The sequence below is a fragment of the Xiphophorus maculatus genome, chromosome 8 (genome assembly GCF_002775205.1).
Source record: "Xiphophorus maculatus strain JP 163 A chromosome 8, X_maculatus-5.0-male, whole genome shotgun sequence".
NCBI lineage: Eukaryota > Metazoa > Chordata > Actinopteri > Cyprinodontiformes > Poeciliidae > Xiphophorus > Xiphophorus maculatus.
Genome location: NC_036450.1, coordinates 25,880,073 through 25,903,085, shown reverse-complemented (window position 1 = coordinate 25,903,085; position 23,013 = coordinate 25,880,073). Strand labels below are relative to the sequence as shown.

Below are 23,013 nucleotides of genomic sequence, written 5' to 3'. Positions count from 1 at the left end.
AATGCAACGTTCTGACCAAAAACAACCAATCAGAACCAGGAGGAGGGGCTTAGTGCTGTCAATCAACTTCATTCTCTCACTACTAAATGTGCTAATGGTGGGGAAACAACATATCGTTACAATGAAAATGTTTATCTGCCGTCACTGGTAGCCATGCTAACTAGACTAAGCATTCAGAACAGGCTATGCTAGCTACAGCATAGCATAGAGGGGGAGAAAAGGGGAGCAGCCAAATGAGATAGTGATTGACAGCACTAAAACTCTCCTGTCTCTGATTGGTTGTTTCTAGCACTTTAAGAAAGCAGAGGACATAGATTTTTCACAGATTATCTCTCATACCATACTGTCACAACATAATGGCAATTTAACAAATATGTAAAAAAAATAATTTTTTTTATAAAAGTTACATACTGCAGCTTTAATTTGACTCAGGAGAGGACGGGTCAGGAGGGACTAGAGCTGCTGCTGACTGACTCATCTGTTGTTAAGTGGTAAAAGGTAAAAGTTAAATATATGAATATGTTGGTAATTTTTTTCTTCGTTCATAGAATGCTAGTTAAAAGGAGGCAAACAGTCTGTAGCTAAGCTAATTATGCTAAATGGTTGATAATCTCACACAGTCTACCCACCTCTCTTGGAGAAAAACTAGGTTATAAATTGACATTTGTTTTTTTCTCCCTCTCTCTATTTTTTTGTGAAAACCTAACTTTATTATTTTTCTTAGCAGCATAGTAACAGCCACAGTCGTTCTTGTCTTCCACTGACTTCTGCTGAACAGCGTCACCGTCAAGCTCCAAGCAGGAACGAACCGTTTCATGCAGATCCAGGGATTCAGGGCAAATATGGACGTGTGTTTTTTGGTCTGGGAACATTTGATTTTTACTGCTAAAAACTATTTTAGAAAACACAATATGATTCATTTTGTAATTGACAGGGCCCCAATTTTTTATTTTTATATCTATGAACAAAAACTAAATAAACTGTGGAGGGCCCCCTTTCGGTTAGGGGCCCTAAGAATTGTCATAACTTTTACCCCCTCTACGGCGCCCCTGGTTCAGAGAGCTGAAAAAAAACAAACTCTATCACCATCAGGGTGTTTATAACCAAAGGATTCTTCACTATGATCAGTCAGGTTTAACCACCAAACTAACCAAACATGAACAACAAAGGGCACAGCAGTAGATGGAGGGACGTCAAAATAACGTCTCAACAAATGAAAATAAAGAGAGAAAACAGCATGTCCAAGGTTGGGCCTGCAGTTTGGAGAATATCTAACCCTGCTCGCTTCCAGCCTCATTTCTGCTGTCCGTGTTGGTCGCTGATAAGTGAACGTTCTGGAATGACATTTCCCGTCTGCACTGTGGCCTAGCCAAAGTCGCTGCTGCAGAAGTCCAACTGGCAGCTGCAGAGCAGTTCCCTTTGCATAGTGAACAGATTTATACTGAGGTGAAACGTTTTTACCACCATGTTCTGATCATCAAAAGGGAACAAAAGCTCCAACCAGAGGAACCCAGTTTAAACCAGAAAAACATTTAGACTGAGACACTAGCTTTAGATGAATTACATCACAAAATCTGCATAAAGTCTTTATTGACCTGCTTTACTGTAGTTTGAAAATATGAAGTGATGTAGAAATCAATGTTAGTGAGACATTCATGAAAACACATTTGGACGTCTCTGGGAATCCTCTGATGCTGTACAGGAACATTTTAAGGGCTCAGCAGTTTGAGCTGCTGAGCCCTCTGGCTGTTGATTTTCTTTCTCATGATATTTTGTGTATTTTCTCCGGAGGACAGATTTGAACGGCAGACAGGCTGATCAGGAACACTCTCTGCAGTAAACTGGCCAATCAGTTCTGACTTTAAAGTTCTAAAATGTGCAGTACTTCATGGGTAGTTCAAAGGCATGTTGACAGAACGGGTCAAAGGGACGGATGACTGGGAGTCAGGATGGTAACCTGGGTAGTCTTACTGACCACGGTTTGGGAGGACCAGACTCATCTTAGGGAGTGACTTTTCCCTCCTGCAGCAAGGAGGAGTGCATCAAGATGAAGGATGAGTCGAGGAAACAGGGAAAAGGATGAGGGTGATGGGAGAGGAGAGAGATGAGGTGAGGATTAGTGAGGGGTTGAAGCCATGACGGACTGTGAAGGATGGGTCAACTGGGTATGAGTAGACTGCTGGACAAATGGTTACTGCTCCCAAACTTAAGTTAACATATTAACTTCATCTTCAGTTCAATTCAAATTTACTTTATTGATCTCAAAGGGAAATTAAATGTAATCGATACTAATTCAAGATTCCTCAGTTATTCTAATCCTATAACTTGGTAATTTTCCTTCCTGTGCAATTCCACTCGATTAAAATCTTGCTTCACAGGCATTGTGAGCTTTCTTCCCTTCACTTGGATTTCTCTGGTAGATTTTCTACAGGACGAGTTGTGAACAATAACATTGATTTTCTGCGCTATTTTATTGTTGAGGTGAACGAAGCCATTTGGTCGGTCATGTTAATTCCAAATAATGAATTAACTTCAACAGTCGCCTCGACTGGATCGGCACTTCTCTCTTCACAGTGGAGGACGGTTGATTACAGTACGGACAACGTCCAGTAAGCCATAGCGTTGAACTGGACCATTACATATGTCAAGGCTAATGTTAATGATTAGGTAACATTTAAAACTTTAACAGAGTTCATGCCTCCAGGAAGCAATCGTTTACTCAATAGTTGAGGGTCCAGACTCTGTGGATGAAGCAAAGTGTACAACAAGGGTTGGGTTTTACCAGGCGAAACCTACCCCTGTCTTATGAACATTCTCTCAAAATGTTGCCTTTTACTAAACTTTATTCAACTAGAACCTTACCTTAGACATATCTGAACCAATTCCATTGATACTGATGAATCCCATAACATCACTGATGCAAGTCATTAACTGTTCCTCGTTTTCAGGGACTGCATGGTTGAAAAAGCATTTCCTTCTTTCGCCTCAAAGCAACAATGTACATGACCCAGTTGTGCTGGCGGCTTACTGAGTGGAGTCCAGCTTCCTCCCCACGATCCAAAAATATACATGTTAGGTTAACCAGAGACGGTCGGCCCCGTGTGACTCTGAGTTGCCCTGTGATGGACTGGTGACCTACTCAGGGTGTGCCCCGCCTCCCACTCACAGGTTAGACACCTGTACCTTGTGCCACAGGGGTTCTGGAAATCACTAACGGTTGGTAAACAGTGATGTCGCTGTTAGCATCAGGCCACTGTTTCCCTGTACAATCTGAGATGAGCTCAATGCCAGAGAACTGGGATAGGTTTCTGCTCAGTCAGCTCCCTTAAAGAATTTCATCCAGCTGTAACACTGTTGCGTAGGTCAAGATTTGTAATAAAGTTCCAAACATGTGGCAACAATTCTGTGAAGAAAAAAAAAGAAATCCCTGTTTCACAGTCCTTCTGTTTTTCCTGTTTTGTCCCACATACAGGAAGATGTAAATGTTTCAGATCATCATCTAACCTGCAATACCAGACAAAGATCATCTGAGTAGATACAAAAAGCAATTTCCAAATGATGTTTTAGTTTATTAAAGTTGCAGTATGGAACTTTTATAAGAATATCTTTTACATATTTGATAAAACGGTCACCATGTCGTGACAGTTTGTTATGAGACAGATAACCATTACTAGTACATGCCTTACCCAAAATTCAGTCCAAACCTTAGTCCTAAAACCAACCGCTAACCAATAACAGCAACTCTTCTAGGTGGAAAAATAGGCCTTGCGCATAAATTACAACAAGCAATAAAATACACTGCTCACAACAAGTAAGGAATATTTGACTTTAGTTGAAATTGATAGAAAATGTTAAAACAAAAAAAAAAACATGAATCACACTACATTGATATTACATCATGAAAGCAGGACATTAGGTAGAAGCATGCAGTGGTGATGTCATCATGTCAGGATATTTATTGAGACAAACAAAACGAGGGGTCTTTGCCCCTCTCTGCCTCTCTCCCCCCAGACGCTCCAGAGTCGGTTTGTCTCTGTTGCTCTCTTCTCTACAGATCAGCAAACAGTTTTCAGTAGGATTTAGTTCGGGGGAGCTGACCACGGAAGAAAATTCATTCAGCATTTGGTGACCATTTCTGTTGGTTTGGCCACATTTCACATAATTATCATGTTGAAACGAGTCTTTTAGTACGATCATCCACAGTTGAAACAGATATTTACATCTATAGTCTTCAGAGACAACCTTTTCTTTTCAACATCTTGAGTAAGACTATTTTTTTGTTTTAGGTCAGTTATTATTAAAGATTGATCGCCATAGGTTGTTTTTTTAAGACCGATGGCGATACTACGGTAATTATTTTGACATCAGTCTAACCGATCCCTGACATCTGCTGTCAATTTCTTTGTGCTGATTTTTGAAGCCGACGTTGTTTTTTCTTCCTCCCTTCACACAATACAAATCACACAAATGTCCATTAAGTTTAGTGGCGAGGCGGATTTTGTCCCGCTATTGCAAGGATGATTGTAAAAATATAAATAGAAACAGTTTTTCTAACGTCAACATCAGACCTACGTTTTTATTCACAAAACTGTGTATGAAAAAATATTCTTGCCCATAATTTGATAGTTAGAGGACACAGATCCTCCTCCTCCTCACCTTGGACCCGGAGTCTGAACAACATGGAGGCTCTGACAGTCATTATTAGACTGAGGGCAGCCAAACATTATTGTTGAGGGGCACAAACAGGCCTCTGACATACAGATTTTAAGAAATTTAAAATTGAAAAAACAAAATTTGAAAAAAAAAAAACTCAAAAAGGGTACTATGGGCATCAAGGATACAAGGGGCAGGGGCTCAAGCCCCCTTTAACCCCCCCGCCCCTTTTCCTGTTCCTGCCCTAACACACGCCTTTCCAAATCCTTTCATCAAATTTACCCTGCCTGTTCCAGTCACAAAGTTATTATCTAAGGATTTGTAAAGCTACATGAAAACAGGTGCATGTTTCTTAAACAAATACTGATTTAGTTTCAGCTCTGTGCTCAACAAAACTAATGCTAATGACGCCACCTGCTGGCCAACGTTTTAACACACAACCTGGAAGCAGAGCGCCTCTTTTTTATTCATTGTAGTCATATTTCTCCAGCTTGATATTTGTTGGCACTATGAACGCCAGAATTTATATATTTTTTAAATTAAAAAACACATCGTAAAAGCCCCATTCATGAGGACCTTTAGCTGTGTGTGAAACTGTGTGTGTGTCTGATTTATTTTGCTTTATTGACTGGCTGACCGAGGACAGACCTGCAAACTCACATCTTTGAGTCCCTTTAGGAACCTGAGTAAGAACTCAATAGAAGCTGCAGCCAGGCTGTCAAACTCAACCACCTGGATTGAGTCCAGCCGTCTGCCATCATCCTGCTGAAATTACCCAGTAAAGTTGGGATCACGTCTCCCTGCTGCTTCATTATGAGCGACGGCGGCAGCAGCAATGCCTCACAACATCCACTGATCTGGTGACAGTTTTAACCTGGGCAATATTACCTTCTGTTCAGGACGAAACAACAAGCTTATCTATCATCTGTGGCCTGGAAAACTTTTCTGCTGCTTATTTTCATGTCCATCGTCTCCTGTGGCGGCAATGAGCAACAGAAAGTTGCTGTTGACCCCGGTGACCTGATGACGGTGAAGTTGGTGTTTGATTCACAGCGTCCGCTATCTGGTGCTAAAGATTCATTTCAATGAAGTTTGTTTTAAATAGTCCAAACTGCATTTGGGCATTAATAATTCAAAATATTCCTTATTCACACTGCTCAGAATCTGGATAGTAGCTATGAGTAGCTAGTCAAACTCAACCAGCTAGCTTGACAGCTAGCTAGCTAGCTATGTGTGTGGAATTGACTTCTTTGACCTAGTTAAAAAAAAAGTCAGTTCCACTTACTGCACAAATCTTTGTTTGTACAGTAAAGACTCTCAGGAAACACCACTGATATTACCTGGAGGATTTTTTGTCATATTTAATATGAGGAACATGAAGCCTTTGTGGTTTAGTTCTTTCTAGATCTTTTACAATTAATATTCATTTAGACTTCCTGCGAAGCATATTTAGCAGCGGTAAGTCAGTCAGCTCTACTTTCAGTTGTGTTTGGTGGAGGTTTTTATATCAACTTCCCTTTGTACCGCAGAACCGACTGAATCTGGAATCCTCTAGAACAGTCTGACCTCAGTGACTTCCCAACATCAAATTCCCTCCTAAAAATCCTGCATCTTGTTCACAAAGCTCTGCCTCATTTATTTGCTTATGTAAGACACAGAAAGCCACACACGTCTGTGAAGAAATATATTTTCTCAAAGAAGTCAAAAACAGATCAATAACGACAGAAGTGCGGTCTCGTCGGGGGAGTTTACACTACGTCGGATCAATAATCATCTTTTACGCACGTTTAGTGTTCATAAATGCACTTGTATAGTTTAGGATCAATCATGCAAAACACTTACAGACAGGAGCTTCCACATACATGCAGGTCTTTGCATCCCAACGTTAAAAAGACAAAGACGGAGATGCTGAGAGGAAGACAGCGATAAAACAGGATCAACAAAGTGAAACAAAGAGCAGCGGGGAAAAAAATCTGAAAAAAGGAACACAAACCGGGTCAAATAAGGTCTTTATGCTTCTTGTTCTTTGGTTATCAGACATCAGTGCTCATTGTTCATGTGAACACTGACATCTGCTGAGCTTCCATCTAAAGTTGCTGACAAAACCAGAGAAACTGATTCCTAGCAGTTGTAAACACTAAGAGGAGGTCAGCTCCAAATGTCTGACCGCTGCAAGATATTGGCTGCATTCCCACCCAAAGCATTAAACAGATACTGAGATATGAATATGCACGATTCAGATATGTCTGGTCGCGTTAACAGAATGGACTTATGAAAAGTTACAAAAGTTACACAAGGCTGGAAAAATATCCACGCTTATGAGAAAAGCACCAAATTATTGTCCTCAGAATTTAGATCAACATTTTGGTTCAAAACTGATTCAGTTTGTGTTTGTTTGGTTTACAACAGACAGAAAATATGGAATACTTTTGGAGGATGTTCAGTTAGTTTACTTTTTGTCTTGATTTTTTCTTTTTTGTCTTTTTGCTAATTAATGGAAAATAATTTTTTTTTTAATTCTATTTTTACCAGCTGAGTATAACACACCTAAATAAAAACATATCCAGGTTTGTGGCACATTTGCCATCTCACTTCCACATTAAGACAAAAATGATGGAGACATCCAATAATTTGCATTTGAGAGAAACAAGATAAGAAAAAAAAAACTAATTGGACAAATGTTGCAGACCCTAAAGAACGGTCATTAAATACTTTAAAAGCTATGATAAAATTGCATTGATAGTTAACTGTTTTTTATTTCCTTTAATCTGGGAACAGGTGTAAGGAAGACGACATTTCATTTGTGTTTACAACATTTTAACTTCTATAAAGTTAGAAATATTTAGAAGTTGAATAAATTTCGTGCTATGTCTAAATTTTATAAATTTTTTTGCTGTAGATTAAAACAGACTGAAAAAACAATCCCATCTATTGTGTTTGTGCAGCAAAGACAGGAGCTGCAGATGTTATTTTTGCTCCTTAAACCACCCAGGTTTACATTTGTGACTGAAGAGTTTCAAAAATAAAATCTGAGACGAGTTGAGCAGTTGAAGCTGTCGTATTTTAACTCTTCACTCAGAACTGCAGAGGAAATCATCTGCCAAACCTCTCTGAAATGTTTTCTTCTTACATAGACCTCTCTGTACATTTACTGAGTTGTAACACTTGGACTGATGGCTGATCAGGTGAATCGGTTCTCAAATTTCTTGAGATCTAAAAAGTAAAATGTTTGTGCTGCTGTGAAAGAAAGAAATCCTCATAGCAGTGGAAGACCAACGGCTAATCATTTCAGCTCATTTAAAACAACTCAAACAGTTTTTACATCAGTGGGAGACAAAACTATATATGAGCAAATATTAAGGGTTCAGACTTTACTGTTACGTCTGCTGCAGTTTCACATCTTGTTCCACACAACTTCGGGAAAGAAAAGCACAGGAAATCTCCGCAAAGTCCAACTGTTTGCTGACTGACTTAGCTCCTGCATTTAGATGAACATTTTTGAGAAAGATGTTTTGGGTTTTTTGTTGTTTTTTTCCCAACACGGGAAACCTTCACCCGGCCCGGACACGCAGAGGACCAGCAGACTGCAGGCTGTCAATCTATCAATCTGCCAAGAAGTCATTTTATTTACTTATTAAGTAGATAAAGTTACTTACAAAGTAATTTTGTGTAGTTTCTGGTGCAAATATTTCAATACACTTGAAATAAGACAGAACTAACTTACTGGTAACTTTTCAGTCAGATATAAGAGCTTGTTTTACACAAGTAGCACCTTAAAATTGATTTACAAAGTACTAGTTCCACCAGCAAATTATTCCACCTATAAGAAAACATTTTTCCCATGTCACAAATGAAGTAATCTGACAAAGGAACAAGTACATTTTCTATAAATATTAAGGAATTATTAACCTAAAACAAGCTTCTGTATCTTACTTGGAAGTTAGTTTTATCTTATTTCAAATGTTACTTGGTAAAATTTTGTCCTAAAGCTGTTTTAAACTGGCATTCATCAGATAATAAAAAAGCTACAAACTGGAAGTAAAACACTAACTGCTTATAACCGCTCATGAGAACCCCCACAGGAATATAAAAACTCATTTGAGTGGAGAAATCTTTAGGCTGCAGCGACTTTGGCTGTTGCCATGTACTTGAAGCTGAATTCACACGAAAACATTTGTTCCCCCGACTGACGGAAATAAAAAGAAAACCAATGGGTGGAATAACAGCGGACCTTGTGGCGCTGGCCTCTGAGGTTGAGGACATCCTGGGTCAGAACAGAAACAGCATGCAGCTCTGTTTTCAGACACGGCGACGACACATTCAGGTCAGAGTGACTCTGCTCCGGTTGCATGCGACAGCAGCACTGCATGCAGACGACACATTCCTTTATTTCATCACTTTAACAAGGAGGGTTGGGTTGGGTGGAGAGAAATAAATTCAATAAAATGAACAACAACAACTTTTTCTTTCAAATATTTAGAAAACAATTCAGTTTGGTAGCAACAAAATAAATAAAAAAAATCAGTAAATGCATCTTTGTCAGAATCAAATGTACAAGAGGACACGGTTAAGAAACCAAATATGAAATTACAATAAATGTACAAAGTTTACAGCTTCCAGCTAGCTGGGGTACGCCCGCCTGCGCTTGTTGGGGCTTTGTCCTGGATCGGCTCTCAGCTCTCTGTACTGCATCTGTCCAGAGAGAGAGAGACATGAATTCTGACATGTTCATCATGAGCCTTGCTGCTACCAACATGGCCGCCGTACCCACCATTTGAACATCAGATGGAACTCTGGACAGGAAGTCCAGAAGCTCGTTGTTTTCGATCATGTATGGATCACGAAGCTTCTTAGTGAACTTGTTCACACCTGTAGAATTCAAATTCAAAATGACTTTATTCATCCCAAAGGGAAATGAAATGTTGTAACTCATTTAAACTCTAAATCTTAGTGAGTTATTGTAGATAACTGTGGCAGCTGTGGGCAGGAGGGAGAAGACATGTAGGCCTGTCGCAATAACAAATTTTGCTGGACGATAAATTGTCCCATAAGTTGTTTTAAACGATAATATTATTGTTTTCATTTTAATTTATTGATTATTGTGACAGGTCTACAGATATAACCTACATAACCTGGTAGAAAGGATTTACAGTACGTCATTTTAAAATGATAATTATTTTAATAAGAATGAATCTCCTTTATAGTTTTGTCATCTTTTAGAGAAACTTCTCTCATTCTCTATCAGTAACAAGCTTCTTAAATCTGCCAGGGTTATGAATAATTTGGGTGGAAACCAGATGTTTACAACACAACCATTTTCTAACTGTCTGACTTTAAATCACACTTTTCTTCTTCTCCAGAGTCAGTTAGGATGACTAAAATAAGGACAGAGATTCTTTAGACATTAACTTTCTGAATAAAGTCAGAATTTTACCTTCTTTTGTCTTTTGATTCTTTTGTATTTAGTAAAATGGCCTTTCGACTTTATGATTTCAGTCAAACAATTTGAGCTCCTCACACCAGCTTGTTGGAATTTTGTCCTTTTCCTCCTGATAGAACAACAACTGTGGGACTGAGATCAGGCCGGTCCGAATGAGGCTTTGCTTTGTAGCCCATTTGGAGTGAATGAAAGTTCATCATAAAGCAGCGAGTGGATCGGGACTCACCCCAGGCGAGTACGAGGTATCGCAGCGGTATGAGGTAGAGCAGCAGTGTGGCCAGGCACAGGGCAGCGATCGCCAACCAGCTGAGGAAAGGCACTGTCCAGTTAAAGGTGCTGCAGGAGACACAGAGAAGGAATGAATATGTGACCTGCTATGTGAGAATTACTGCTGAAAGGTTTGAGTCTCCAGAAATACAGTCACTAATAAAAACAGCTGCGTAGGCATAATATCCCGAAGTCTTGCTATGACGATATCAGGTGTGATGTTGGCCTGTTTTCATTTCTTCTCTTGCTAATCTGAGCTTCCAACTCGGTGACCTTTAGTCACCAACAACACGAACGGTTTTTGTTATTGCTTTCCAATTACTCCTTTACAACATGAATACTGCATAGTATAGATATTGCATAGACATTGCGATGATGATATAGTGGCTCATGTTCGGTGGAAACCCAGCCTGGAAATGTTGCAAGTTGCAAGAAGCTGGCATGTTTAGAGGGAGAGAGACGTGGATTTTGACTGAAATGAAGTGAAGAGATACAGGCAGTCACTGGAGTGACTGACAGGGGGCAAAGGTCAGCAGGAAGAGAGCAATACGAAGCCACCATCCAGATCACAAAACTCCTCTGGGAAAGCAATAAAAATGTATTATTTTCATTGCTTTCAACTTAAAAAGGAGATATTTTGATGCTTCGTTCTGTGTGGATTTCACATTAAAGATGATTGCTGGCACAGTCTCCAAAGCAAACTCCAGACTTCCATGTCAAGATCCACTTAATGAGACTTGAATAGTTCAGAAATACACATCACATGATATATTGTGACCTGTCCCAACCTGGGGTAAAAGTTAGCATAACATATGGGAAAAACTAATATTTATAAAAAATGACAACACTAAGAGACATGCGTAGTGAAGTGATGTTATCAGATGTCCATTACCTAACAACAAAACCTGAAGCCTGTCTTTATAAGTTCTTGGTTTGTTTCTGCTGTTTGGTTGTGAAGGGCGACACAAGCATGGCAACCTGCAGAGAACCTACTTCTTTAACCTCTCTCCAAACGAAGCGACTTCATCCAGAGCGGTCTGTACGCTGATGAACACGTCCTGGATGGCGTACAGTTTATCCATGAAGCCTTTGTGCTCAGAGTCCTGACAGGAGAGAGGAAAAGGTTCCAGAAGTTTTCAATATTTGACACTGTATGTATAAAGTCTAGATAAGTATGCACAGTTGGAATCTGTTCATTTCATTTAGGGGCGCCCAAACAAATGGGCCAAAAATAATGTTTTTGTGCCTACTCAGCAAACAACTTACTATGCAATACTTTCAACAAATAATGACATAGTCGGATCTTTTGTTGGGAAGGGATGAGCAAATTTTTATACTTTCAAAACTTTAAAATTGTTTTGCAGAAATCAAAATAAGACAATTTGCAAATTTTCCAAGTATGAATTTGAAAACAAAAAAAAAACAAACAAAAAAAAAACAACAGAACAAATGTAGACATTTTTAACCAGTAAAATCAAAACATAGGAAACTCTTTCTTTGAAAATGCTTATTCTATTTAGCCAAATTTAATACATGAAGTAAAAGCACATTTGGGTCCAGTTAAGTCAGATTTTTTGAATAAAAGTAACTGGATAGAATGCAAAAAGACAAATAATATGTTGTAAATGTCTTCTGTTGTGAGGAGATTTTACTTTGTCTCTACAACTTCCATCTTTTTAAAAAAATAAAACAACTAATGAAAAATTGAGAAATAAAGAAATAATGTTTCCACCGACATCAAACACCTTTGTATCATTCTTGAACGGAAATCAGGGGCCAGACAGAGTCAGTCCAGGGTCCACAAATGGCCCCCAGGGGACATATTGGACACCGCTGCTATAGATATACGGGTGCCTTTCGTTAAAGGGGGCAGCATTGTGTATTCCAGGCACATATGATTCATAATTAAACACAATTCAGTAACCATGTCACCTTCAGTTGCTACCAACCAGTGACCCCAGCTTACATCAGAAGATATTTCAGGACAACTTTATTTGGCTACATAGTCACTATCTAGGTAAGCTACATCTATCGAGAGCAGAGGAATGACTTCCTGAATGACAGCAGCACCTTTTCTTCCTTGTCCTCTTCATCATCCTCCCATTCAAACATGGCCTCCATGGACTGCAGAACAGAGAGAGAGCTTCAGCAGATGATTGGTCTGTAAAACACGCACACACCTGAACACAAAACGAGTCTCAGTGCTCACCGTCTCCGCCGTCTCTCTGCCTGAGGAGAAGAAGTAGTTCCAGACCAGCAGCAGAACCAGGCCAAGTGGCAGCATGTAGAGCTCAAAGTTCCAGACCACCACCACAAACAGCTGGGAACAGAGCAGACACGGTGGGGAAACAGCAACCTGTGTAGGCGTGTGTGTGGGTGTGTGTGTTCTCCGTACAATGAAAGCCGTGATGCTCCTCTGTGACGACTCCCACTCAAAGCAGCTGTTAATGTAGGTACCATAGCTGAAGAGGACCATGATGCACCGCTTGACCCGGTTAAAGTTCTGCTGCAGCAGCTGGAAGGCAAAAGATTTTACCTGCTGCGAATGTTATAACATAATAATACAGTTTGGCTAAAATACACAATGAAGACGTTTGGTGATTAGCACAAACTCTATGAAGTCAAAACATTTGATCTCTTATTAACATCATGGATTTGTTAGATGCTTTCAAATAAAATGTCATCGGTTTCAACTAAGCTGCCCCCTACTGGCGGAGGAGAGGTACTGTCGTGTTTTAGACCAGAGGAAGCTTTTAAAAACAGAGAAATATCTGTTTTCAAAAATATGTATATTGAAAAATTATAGCTGGGGCATGGGTTCTCTTTTGGCAAGTGTGGTGTTTCCATTAAATAAGAAATGCAATTAAAAATCACATGTGAATAAGTTTGTTCACAGGATAATTCATTAAAAAAACACAGCGGGGGGCCATCTTCCTCCAGCTACTTCCTGTGGTCTTCTTCTTCATGGTTTGCACCAGTGGCAACGTTCGGTTGCTCATCACTCATGTGATGCAATGGAAAAGTGTTTCCATTTAAGTTTGGCAAAATAAACCAATTTCAATACAGCCACAAAAAAACAAACAAACAATAAAAGCCACTTCATCCTAGCACCAAAACCATTTATTGAAAAATGAGAGTTTTCCTTAAGCTAATTTATTTTCGAAATGTCAAAATGCGCAAACATATGATGTATGGAAACGCAGTTATGAATCAAGGGTCCGGCCTGGACCTGAACCCAACAACAGTTGTGCTTTAATTTTGAACATAATCATAAATGTAATTGTGTAACAACACACACCTGCTTGGAAACTTTTGGTTCTTCCTCCACGTATTTCTGTTCTGCAGGAACCACGGTCTTTAAAGCAGCCTTTATCTGAAGAAAAGCACACCAAGGAAAAACTTTGACGCTTTGGACGGAACAAACTGCAGGATTCGTGTGAACACACAAGCCGGAGCGTCACAATCACCGTGTTGTAGATGACTTCCATCTCCAGGTAGATGACTCCTTTGGTCGGGCCGGTGAGCTCCTTGTTTTTTAGCAGGTATGCTCTCTGGACGCCGTTCCGGATCTACAACACACACACACTGTGTATTTTAGGTTACCAACCTAAAATACACACACTGAGTTATGAAGCTAAACCACACACCCTGACTTGGCTTACAGACCACAAAACCGTTCTGCGAATTTCCAACAAGCACTGCAGACTAAAGCTCTCTTGGTTATCATGCTGTGTTTAGTCAAAGTGATCCAACAAATCTTCAGAATAATGTTTGCATATAAATTAAACCTAAAATATAAAACTGCTGGACATTAAATGTAATTACTTTGGATATCAGGAGGGACAACGTTTAGTTTGTTTTCATTTTTAAAAAACTCATGTCTCATACATTCTAACGGAGCTATTAGCTAAATTGTAATAAACGTCTAAATTCCAACTTTATAGTTAGAAAAACGTCTGACTTTTAGACCAGCACATATGAACTTTGGCCTTGATGGATTATCTCCATTGTTATGGCCTCAGAGACTTTCTAAAACGCTTTAGTGAAAAAAACAACATCATTAAAAATACGGAAGCCATTAGTTCAAGTTCCCTTCATGATCATCCGTTGCCTTGTATTTGATCAGCCGCATGTAACCGTGTGGCTTTAACGAGACAAAATGAAGAACATTCCCAGGAGTCTGAACAACCTCTAATACTCACATTCAAAAGAGGAATGGCCACTTTTCCCAGGAAGTCTGCACTCCTGTCTCTGTCTTCGTCAAACACTGACACCTCCAGGACCGAGTGAACATCTTTCACATTGCTGTGCAGAGAGGAGACGTGAGGCCAGACTGAGCCAGAGTCAGCGTAACAAACGTTTTTGGGAAACGGAGGAGGTTATTCCAAATTTTGCTATTTTTGTCAACTTTTTCTAACAAAATACTTTGAAATGTGCATGAAAAAAAAACAGTGTATGATTTTTGCCTTTACTTTAAATTCCTGATTTATATTATGTGTGTTGTATCTCAATAACAGATAGTCCAACTAGCTGTCCATCCTCTAAGCTAAACCAGCTACATTTTCTGCTTCTATATTCTGAAATTCAAACTTTAACTTGTGCTTTTTGGTTTCCCCAGCCTGGAACAACACATGTGGGTGTTCCAGCATCAACAAGCTCATAACTCAGGATGACTCAGGGGGGATTTTACATCCTCTCAGTCCACTGGAGAAAACGTTAACGGCCCCATAATGAAGAATTAGGAGGAAGATGCTGCAGCAAAACGTGACTCACAAGGTAAAGACTTTGTTCCACTCAGGGTTGAGATTCTTGTATATGGTATGTGTCTGCAGTCTGTCGTTATTCATCTCCAGCACGCAGAAAGGGTCACTTTTACCTGAAAAAAAAGACAGAAAGAGAGAGAGAGCAGTCAGATTAGAGAGTGTGTTTGGTGGCAGGTGGTTTCTGAGGAGAAGCAGAAGAAGAAGAAGCCAGGAGGCGCTGGTACCTGTTACGTCAGCGACCATCAGCCCCTCGGCTCTCAGCACCTTCACCTGGACGATGCCCACGTCCCTCAGGTTGGACAACGACTTCCTCACACCCTGCGGCAAAGAAATGTGTGTGCTGCAATCTTTTGGATGGTAATTTTTCAGAGGCATCATAATCCATTTTATTTATGGTTTCGGTTGAAAGCGTTTTTTTTTATTTCCCTTTTCACTGTTATTTTTGGTTGTTGTGCTTTATGTTGTATATTTAAAATATCTTCCAGTTCCAGTGTTAAGTGATCTTTACTAAATAATTTTCTAGAGGGAGAGAGAACCTGCATTGCTATGCCACTATCAATTTACTCCGTCTGAAAAAACAATATAATCGTTTATCACGATAGTCACCAGGATTATCGTGATAAACTGGACAACAATTAATGGTCCAGTAAATGTGTTATCATGACAGGCCTGGCTAATGGAAGTATTGTTTTAAAGTTAGTGGATGTGAGATGTGAACGTCAGAAGGCCACTGACGTATCGTTTGAGGATCTCTCTGCGTTCTTCTGGGTCCTCCAGCGGTGTGAGGGACAGGTCGGCGATGGAGACCGCCGCCGACGCCGTCAGCGTGACCAGCAGCACCAGGACGCCCCGGGACTCCTCCAGCGGCAGCTCCAGGTGATGGGTCTTCTCTTTACTCAGAGTGGATAGGTCCAACTGGGAGCTGGAACAGGAGCAGACAGGCTGGGTAACTCTTCAGATGATGTCACAGGAACCAGTAGAGGATCTACTGGTCTACCAGGAAACGGTCGATGGTCTGGTTCTACTGAATCACATCAACACCAGGCTTATCTGCACTTCCTCAGCCCAGTCCTTCTTATGTTCATAGATTTAAAAAGTGTTCATTGGGAGAAAAGTGGAAGCGAACACGTTGAATAAAGCTGGTTCTGGTTCTGACCGTCCGATGAAGTCGTCTCTCCTCCCCGTGTCTTTGTCCCACACTGTGATCTCTAGAACGCCTCCTGTTTCCTCATACAGATGAAGGTCAAACTGCTCCCTCCACTGAGGACTCAGGGTCTTCGACATCGTCTGCACACACACAGACACACACACACACACACACACACACACACACACAATTCTTAATCCCCTCCCCAAACTGGACTCGGTGAAACTGGATTTCAGTTGAACCTGGGTACCAGGTAAATGACCTGCAGTGACGTCATGCTGCCTGGTTCCTAGCAGAGGTCACGTCACGTCTGACCCACCTTGCTCTTGTACTTCTGTGGCCCCAGCCTGAACTTGGCGTAGGGGTCGCTCAGGCCGTTGGGGTCCATGGGCGTGAGGTTCCGACCTTCGATCAGCGTGATGCTGACGATCCCTCGCCACAGCTGGGACTTCCGATGCACGTCAGTGAGACGCAATGACTGCTGCTGCTGATCCACACACACACACACACACACACACACACACACACACACACACGCACACACACACACACACACACACACACACACACACACGCACACACACACAAAGGAATGTATTCATCTCAAAGCGAGGAATAAGACATGCAGGACAAACCGTTTTCCTGATCTCCAAATTTTTTGCTTGTTTTTCACACCAATCAAACCAATTTAGGAAAAGTCAAGGACAATTCAAGCAAACACAAAGTGGCGTTTTTAAGTGAAGGTGTTTTTTATTATGGGAGAAAAATAATCCAAACCTACATGGCCCTGTGTGAACGATGACTGTTCTCTAAACCTAATAACTGCAACGCAGCTGTGAACATGCAGCCTTAGGCTAACCCTACAACCAAACGGTGCAAATGCTTTGACTTGTGGTCCAGTCAAAGTCCAGGCCTAAAGCTAACTGATTGATGTTCCACAGACACTGTTCATCCATTCATGCCAGAGCAAAGCAAAATGAGCCAAAAAATAAAGCAAAAAAAAAAAAACAGCAAATGGTGGCGTTACAGCGTTCAGACACAAGGGGGCTGAACACAGACACACCACACACTGGGTTCACAACTTGAAATTAGGCCTCTGTCTTTTTAAGAAACTCCTGCTTCCTGTTTCTCCATTAAGCCATTAAGAAGTCGTTTGTATGACGAGCTCAGTGGACTCGCAGATCCACCAGGTGTTTGCTAATTGCTGCTGGCTAGTCTTTAGGAGCGGCGTGCGGGAGGAGCAGGGGGAGCGGCGCTCTGTGAGGCAGAAGCTCAGCTGAGGACTGCAGCTCTAAGGCGGAGCTTTGTGGAAGCAGGGAGTGTTTCGTGGGACCAAGGATTTATGTAACCCTAGAAGTGAAAGGATTTGTCAAAAATAAAATCAAAGCCACACTCCAGGTGTTTTGTTGATGAATTAATAATATTATGAGATTAATAGAGCTAAAACAAAAAGTAGATTTTACATAATAACTCCACTTTAAAACTTAAAGCGGAGTTATTAAAACTTAGCCTTAAAACTTAACACTGAAGCCGTTGGTTTATTTTTATCTGTGCCTGATACTTAAATAATAATTTTAAAAAGATCAGTTAAATCAGTTATGTAATGTGCATGCTCTGGATCACTTTGCTCCAGAAACGTCCCACCGGATCCGGCTTGGAGAGCGGAGCCTCAGCCAACGGAACCGACAGCAGCAACAAGAACTCTAACACAAAATGGAGGCACCGCTTTGAAATGCAGACATGGTGAAGGAGAAGTGACAGGAAGCTGGTGGAGGATGCTGTGGCTGTACACACACACACACACACACACAAGGTGGTGATGGTGTTTACCTTTGTGGATCGTTTCCAGGACCTCCTGAGCAGCATGGTCTGAAGACATTAAACACTGTTCAGCTTTTATACATTGAAACCTAAACATCTTGACCTAAAGCCACTAGAGGATCAGCTCTACTGGGACTAACTGAAGCTAAACCATGAGGTAGGGAGACGTGCTGCTTTATTTAAGGCCCATTAATAAAGCAACATAAACAGATGTTTCATTTATTTTCAGTTCTGATGATTTTCCCGTTTGCTCATTTCTTTCCCACACTTCTTCAGCGTGCTGTCGCCTGATTCTGAATCCATCCCTCTGACTAGAGCTGCGTTTCAGACTGAGACTCGGCTTATTATTATTTCATATGGTGAATAATATATGGATGAGACAAGCTGTGCTTAATGACTTGGAGCATAGAATGTATCTGAAGACTCTGAACAGAAAATAATCCCAAACGTCAAAATACAGAACTGTGAAGAACTTCAAGCATTTTTTGCAGCAACAATTTAATCAGAAATGAGAGTTTTTGAATATGAAAGGGTTCTCTAATTTCTAAAGCAGTTACTGAAATAAAATATACATATTATTGTTGCTAAAACTGTCACAGAACAGAACCTATTTCAGTGAATTTACTACAAAATCCATAGATTCCACCTCCTGCCATCTTACATAGATCCATCCAACCTGGGTTGAAACAACCATTCAGAACCGAGCCCAGTCTACACACCTAGCGGAAAAAAGATGCTGAAAATCAGATGTATCACTCCAATGTTTTTTTCAGAGACTCAGAGGAAATATAACTCAGACAAAATATTTCTTTATCATGACAGGGATGTTCACATCTGATCCCACCAGTCAACATTAGGTCCTAATCAAGATTTTTGTTAAATGATTACGATCAGGCGTCTCTTGAGAAGCGGTTGGTATTAAATTTAGTTGTTAAATTTGATTACATTTAAAGCCAAACACAACATTTTCGATGCAGGAAAGCAACGTTTTTCACTTTTTTCTGTAGGTGTCTGTCATACAACTTAACCTCAACTGAGTCAAAAGATCAACAAGTGATATTAAAGCAAAGAGGACACACGCTAACGCTAGCTTACCACTTCATCAACAGCAGCAAAAATATGAGTTTATTTAAGACAGTAGCTGCATGTTTTTAGAAACAAATCATAAATCTCTGCATATTTCAACTGAAGGAATGTTAGAACGTTACAGTCCCAACTCCAGTGGAGATAAAATACCTGCCGCCATCAAATTTAAACAATGACTGGCATCCAGGACAAAAAGTCCTGATTGGGACATCGCTAAGGAACAAGGGAAAATACTAAACGCAGTTTTAAATGTTAGCCCTTTGCACAATGCAGTTGTATAATTATTCTTTTAAAGCTGCCTTTGGTCATTTGTAACACAATTGGAACAAGTTAGGCTGCGTTCACACAGCAGCTCTTCATGCTCAGTTAGGATTTTTTTGCTGAAAACCTTTCTTTTTTTTTATCGTTTCATGACAAAAAATACGTTGACATTGCATAGCAGCACACTGTGTATGGAAGTCTAATTCAAATTTTTAAAGCAATGGGAGCAACCGTAATGTCACAAAATCATAACAAAATGAAGGAAGCTAATAAACAGAAAGCACAAGTAACGGCAACGGCCTTTAGTGAAGCGTTCACTGCACGAAGCGTACACGTCCAATCAGAATCTGATTGGACGTGTAGTCGGACCAGGAGTGGGGGGATTGTGATGTGATGCACTTCTTTCATAATTTCATAATCGTGAGTTTTTTCAGCCATCATTTACATCCAGTCTGGCGTCTTCTGGTGCAGAAATATGATGCACGTCTCATGTCAACGATAGAAAAGTCACATAAAAAGTGACATAAACCATTTGGACTGCAGAAATCAATCAAATATGTATCACATTTAGTTCTACATACAAAAGTGGCACAAATCAACTTTTTTTTGTTGTTTTTGAAAACATCAGAATTGGGCCGATCAGACCGCCGTGACAAAGTCACATATGGTTCATGTGGGTAAAAACAACTGAATTGAGTCGCATTCGCCTGCTGTGTGAACGCAGCCTTCACCAGCTCTATAGATGTTACATGCTAATAGGATACGCTAGCAGAATTCCAGACTCCACAGAAAGAAATCAGAGCCGTTAGTTTTAGTGGAGGTTACATCCCCTCGGTCAGCTGTGCAGGAACCCTCCATGGCACGTAGATAATTTCACACAGAACTCTGGCAACGGAAAAAGCCGTCCTGGGGTTATGTATGAATGGAGCTTTTACCTTGATGTCTGCATTTTGGCATGAATAAATAAGCGCAGCTCATCCAGTAATGAGGGTGATGTTTCAACCACCTCTCCGTTTACGGCTCCATCTGGGTTCCTGCCTTTCCCTGCCGTCATAAAACTTTGATTCCGGACAGAAAGGATAGGATCGCACATAAAAGCAGCTAAAATGGGCTTCCTCCATACAGAAGCTGCTGATATGGGGGGAAGTATCTGTGTCATATGGGGCATCTGATCCAACATTCCTTTGGAGGGTTATCAGGCGTAAAACTAAAAGGTTTAAAATTCAATACCACAAAAGTAACGTTAATGCCAGAGAGTAGAAATCCTTTCACAGAGGTCCTCTGAATGTTTTCTAATCAGGCTGCTGAGGAACAAGCTAGTTAAACTCAGAGGTGAAGCTAAAGGAGCTAAAGGAGGCGACGCTACAAGCTAAAGCACGGCTACACTCACTTTATTCACATAAGGTTTCCACCGATACGTCTTAACCTCGCCTCGCTGCAGGAAACACAAACATGTGGAAGATCTAACTGGAGACTTTCTTTAATCAACAAGTTTATAAATATAATATTCAGCAATTTATCGCTGAATATTATATTCAACAATATAATATTCAGCATTCTGTGGAAGAAAAATATACTTCATTATTTGCAGCACCACGGTGAAACTGGTGAAAACAGAAACTAATAGGGTGTTGCAGGGATTTATCTTTTAAAGACTTTTTTTTCTGTTTAGCTGCTCTTCTGTTTTAACATCTGCTGGCACTATTTCACTTTTTGGCATCTGTAATCATTTTGGTAACACTTTATTTGACGGGTTATGAATAAGACTGTCATGACACCATCATAAACATGACATAACACCTGTCATGAACATGAGTACGTCTTTATGAATATTTATGACTGTTGTCATAAAGTGTCATTCGGTAAATCATGACACTTTTAATACAAAGTTGACATTATTCAAAACGTCTTTGTTATGACAACTTGACATTAACCTAGAAATCATGATCTGACATAAATTTGTTATAAAAGTATTACTGGTTAAACTTTAGCTTTAATAACATAAAGCTAAATATTTTTTAAAGTTTAATCAATGTTTAAACACTGTGAAATTTTTCATCATCAAAACGGCGAGTGCTCAAATCTTGGCACCCAGCGGTTTGTTGTTTAGGACTCTTATTTTGAAGTAAAAAGGTTCTTAAGAAGTCAACTTCTTGTTGGGGTTGCCAACAATATTTGGTTACAAAAACACTGAGAAAGGTTCTGGCAGCATTTTGAAGACTGTAATAAAAGATACAAATAACAAAATGAGGACAAAGAGCCAGGAATGATATAAATGATTTCTATAGGAACAGTGAGAACTCTGCTAACCTGTATCTATAGCAACCCAGCTTGTCCCCTGAGCTGGACACATTCTTAGTCCTGAAGTAATAATGAGCAAACTTGGAACAAACTTTTAAAATGATGCAAAAAAAAAAAAAAAGAAAAAGCGAATTAGGCTTGTTTCTGTCTACTGGTTTAGAGTGAACCACTGTTTTTGCCCTGTGAAGCTAAACAAGCTAATTTATCAGATGTCTGACATTGCAAAAAAAATCCCTAGCTGACAGCGACATCGACCGTATCTGACAGAGAATATGAGTACACACCGCCGTGTCTCGAGGCTCCTCCATGGGGCTGCTTTTAGGCGTCAGGGTAACTGCCAGCTCCAGAGAGCCCAGGTCCTCGTTGGGGAGCTGCGGGTCCTTCAGCACCAGAGTCACCGGTATCGTCCTGCAACACAAGCATGTGTGTGTGCTGGAGTCATGCTCCCACATGAAAAAACATTAGCAGAAAAAAAAAAAGCATGTTTCGCTCTTCATATTGCATGGATAGTTGTTATTTTTGAGTATTAGGATTTTTAATAAATATGTATTTTTCTATCTGGGATTTCTAACTGGAGCTAAGTTCCAGACTCATGGATGTTAATGGGGGGTTTTCTGTTTTTTTTAGCAGATGTGTTGCTGTTGGACATCTTTCAACCAGCAGAGACTCTATTTAAATCAGTTATTATATCTTGAAGGTCAGGTAATAAGGATGGAGTTAGAGTTGAAAAATTGAGCACATTTTGATAAAAAAAATGGAGTTTAAACAGATTTAATACATGATTTAACAAGGTGACCTTATTACACGGGTCATGTAGGTTTGGATGAGAGCTGCACAATGTACAACAAATATATCGTCATCAATATCAGAGTGGGAAATATTCACTTTGAAAAAGGATTGTTTGGAATGAATTAATTGTTGGCAAAGTCTTATGACTTAAAGTGAAAATGAAGCGAATTTAATTTGAAAGCTGAAATGCATAGAGTCCAACATGCTGACACTTGAAAACTGAACATCCATCAATTTTCTTAAACCCTTGTGCCTAGTGGGGTCATGAGGGCTGCTGGTGTCTATCTCCAGCTAACGTTTCGGGCGAGGGCGGGGTCACCTGGACAGGTCGCCAGTCTGTCGCAGGAAAACTGAACATTTTCATGCTAAGTGCAAGGAAGGCATGTGAGCTTGTTCTACTGTGTGAGTGTGAAATGCAGTTTCAGATGTTCACCACAAACTAGCACAAGCAACAGGAAGGAGATGAAGAAAATCTCTCCCAGAGA

At 40.2% G+C, this 23,013-nt stretch overlaps 1 protein-coding gene across 6 annotated transcripts in view; it reads right to left on the bottom strand.

Annotated features, from left to right (window-relative positions):
- Positions 1-6,324: 6,324 nt before the first annotated feature.
- Positions 6,325-23,013, bottom strand: part of LOC102225918 (multiple C2 and transmembrane domain-containing protein 1-like) — a 34,604-nt gene continuing 17,915 nt past the window's right edge. For 3 of the 6 annotated variants that reach the window (XM_023338266.1, XM_023338270.1, XM_023338271.1), the window contains exons 5-21: positions 22,024-22,147; positions 18,101-18,139; positions 16,590-16,757; positions 16,280-16,410; positions 15,859-16,045; positions 15,348-15,441; positions 15,134-15,236; positions 14,563-14,665; positions 13,828-13,929; positions 13,659-13,733; positions 12,756-12,875; positions 12,570-12,680; positions 12,431-12,484; positions 11,354-11,463; positions 10,320-10,429; positions 9,425-9,522; positions 6,325-9,345 (exon numbers count right to left, since the gene is read on the bottom strand). In XM_023338266.1, coding sequence (XP_023194034.1) covers positions 9,274-9,345; positions 9,425-9,522; positions 10,320-10,429; positions 11,354-11,463; positions 12,431-12,484; positions 12,570-12,680; positions 12,756-12,875; positions 13,659-13,733; positions 13,828-13,929; positions 14,563-14,665; positions 15,134-15,236; positions 15,348-15,441; positions 15,859-16,045; positions 16,280-16,410; positions 16,590-16,757; positions 18,101-18,139; positions 22,024-22,147 — 1,801 coding nt within the window. In that variant the 3' untranslated portion in view covers positions 6,325-9,273. The remainder of the gene's footprint in view (positions 9,346-9,424; positions 9,523-10,319; positions 10,430-11,353; positions 11,464-12,430; positions 12,485-12,569; positions 12,681-12,755; positions 12,876-13,658; positions 13,734-13,827; positions 13,930-14,562; positions 14,666-15,133; positions 15,237-15,347; positions 15,442-15,858; positions 16,046-16,279; positions 16,411-16,589; positions 16,758-18,100; positions 18,140-22,023; positions 22,148-23,013) is intronic. The other 3 variants (XM_023338267.1, XM_023338268.1, XM_023338269.1) reach the window with 3 other exon arrangements.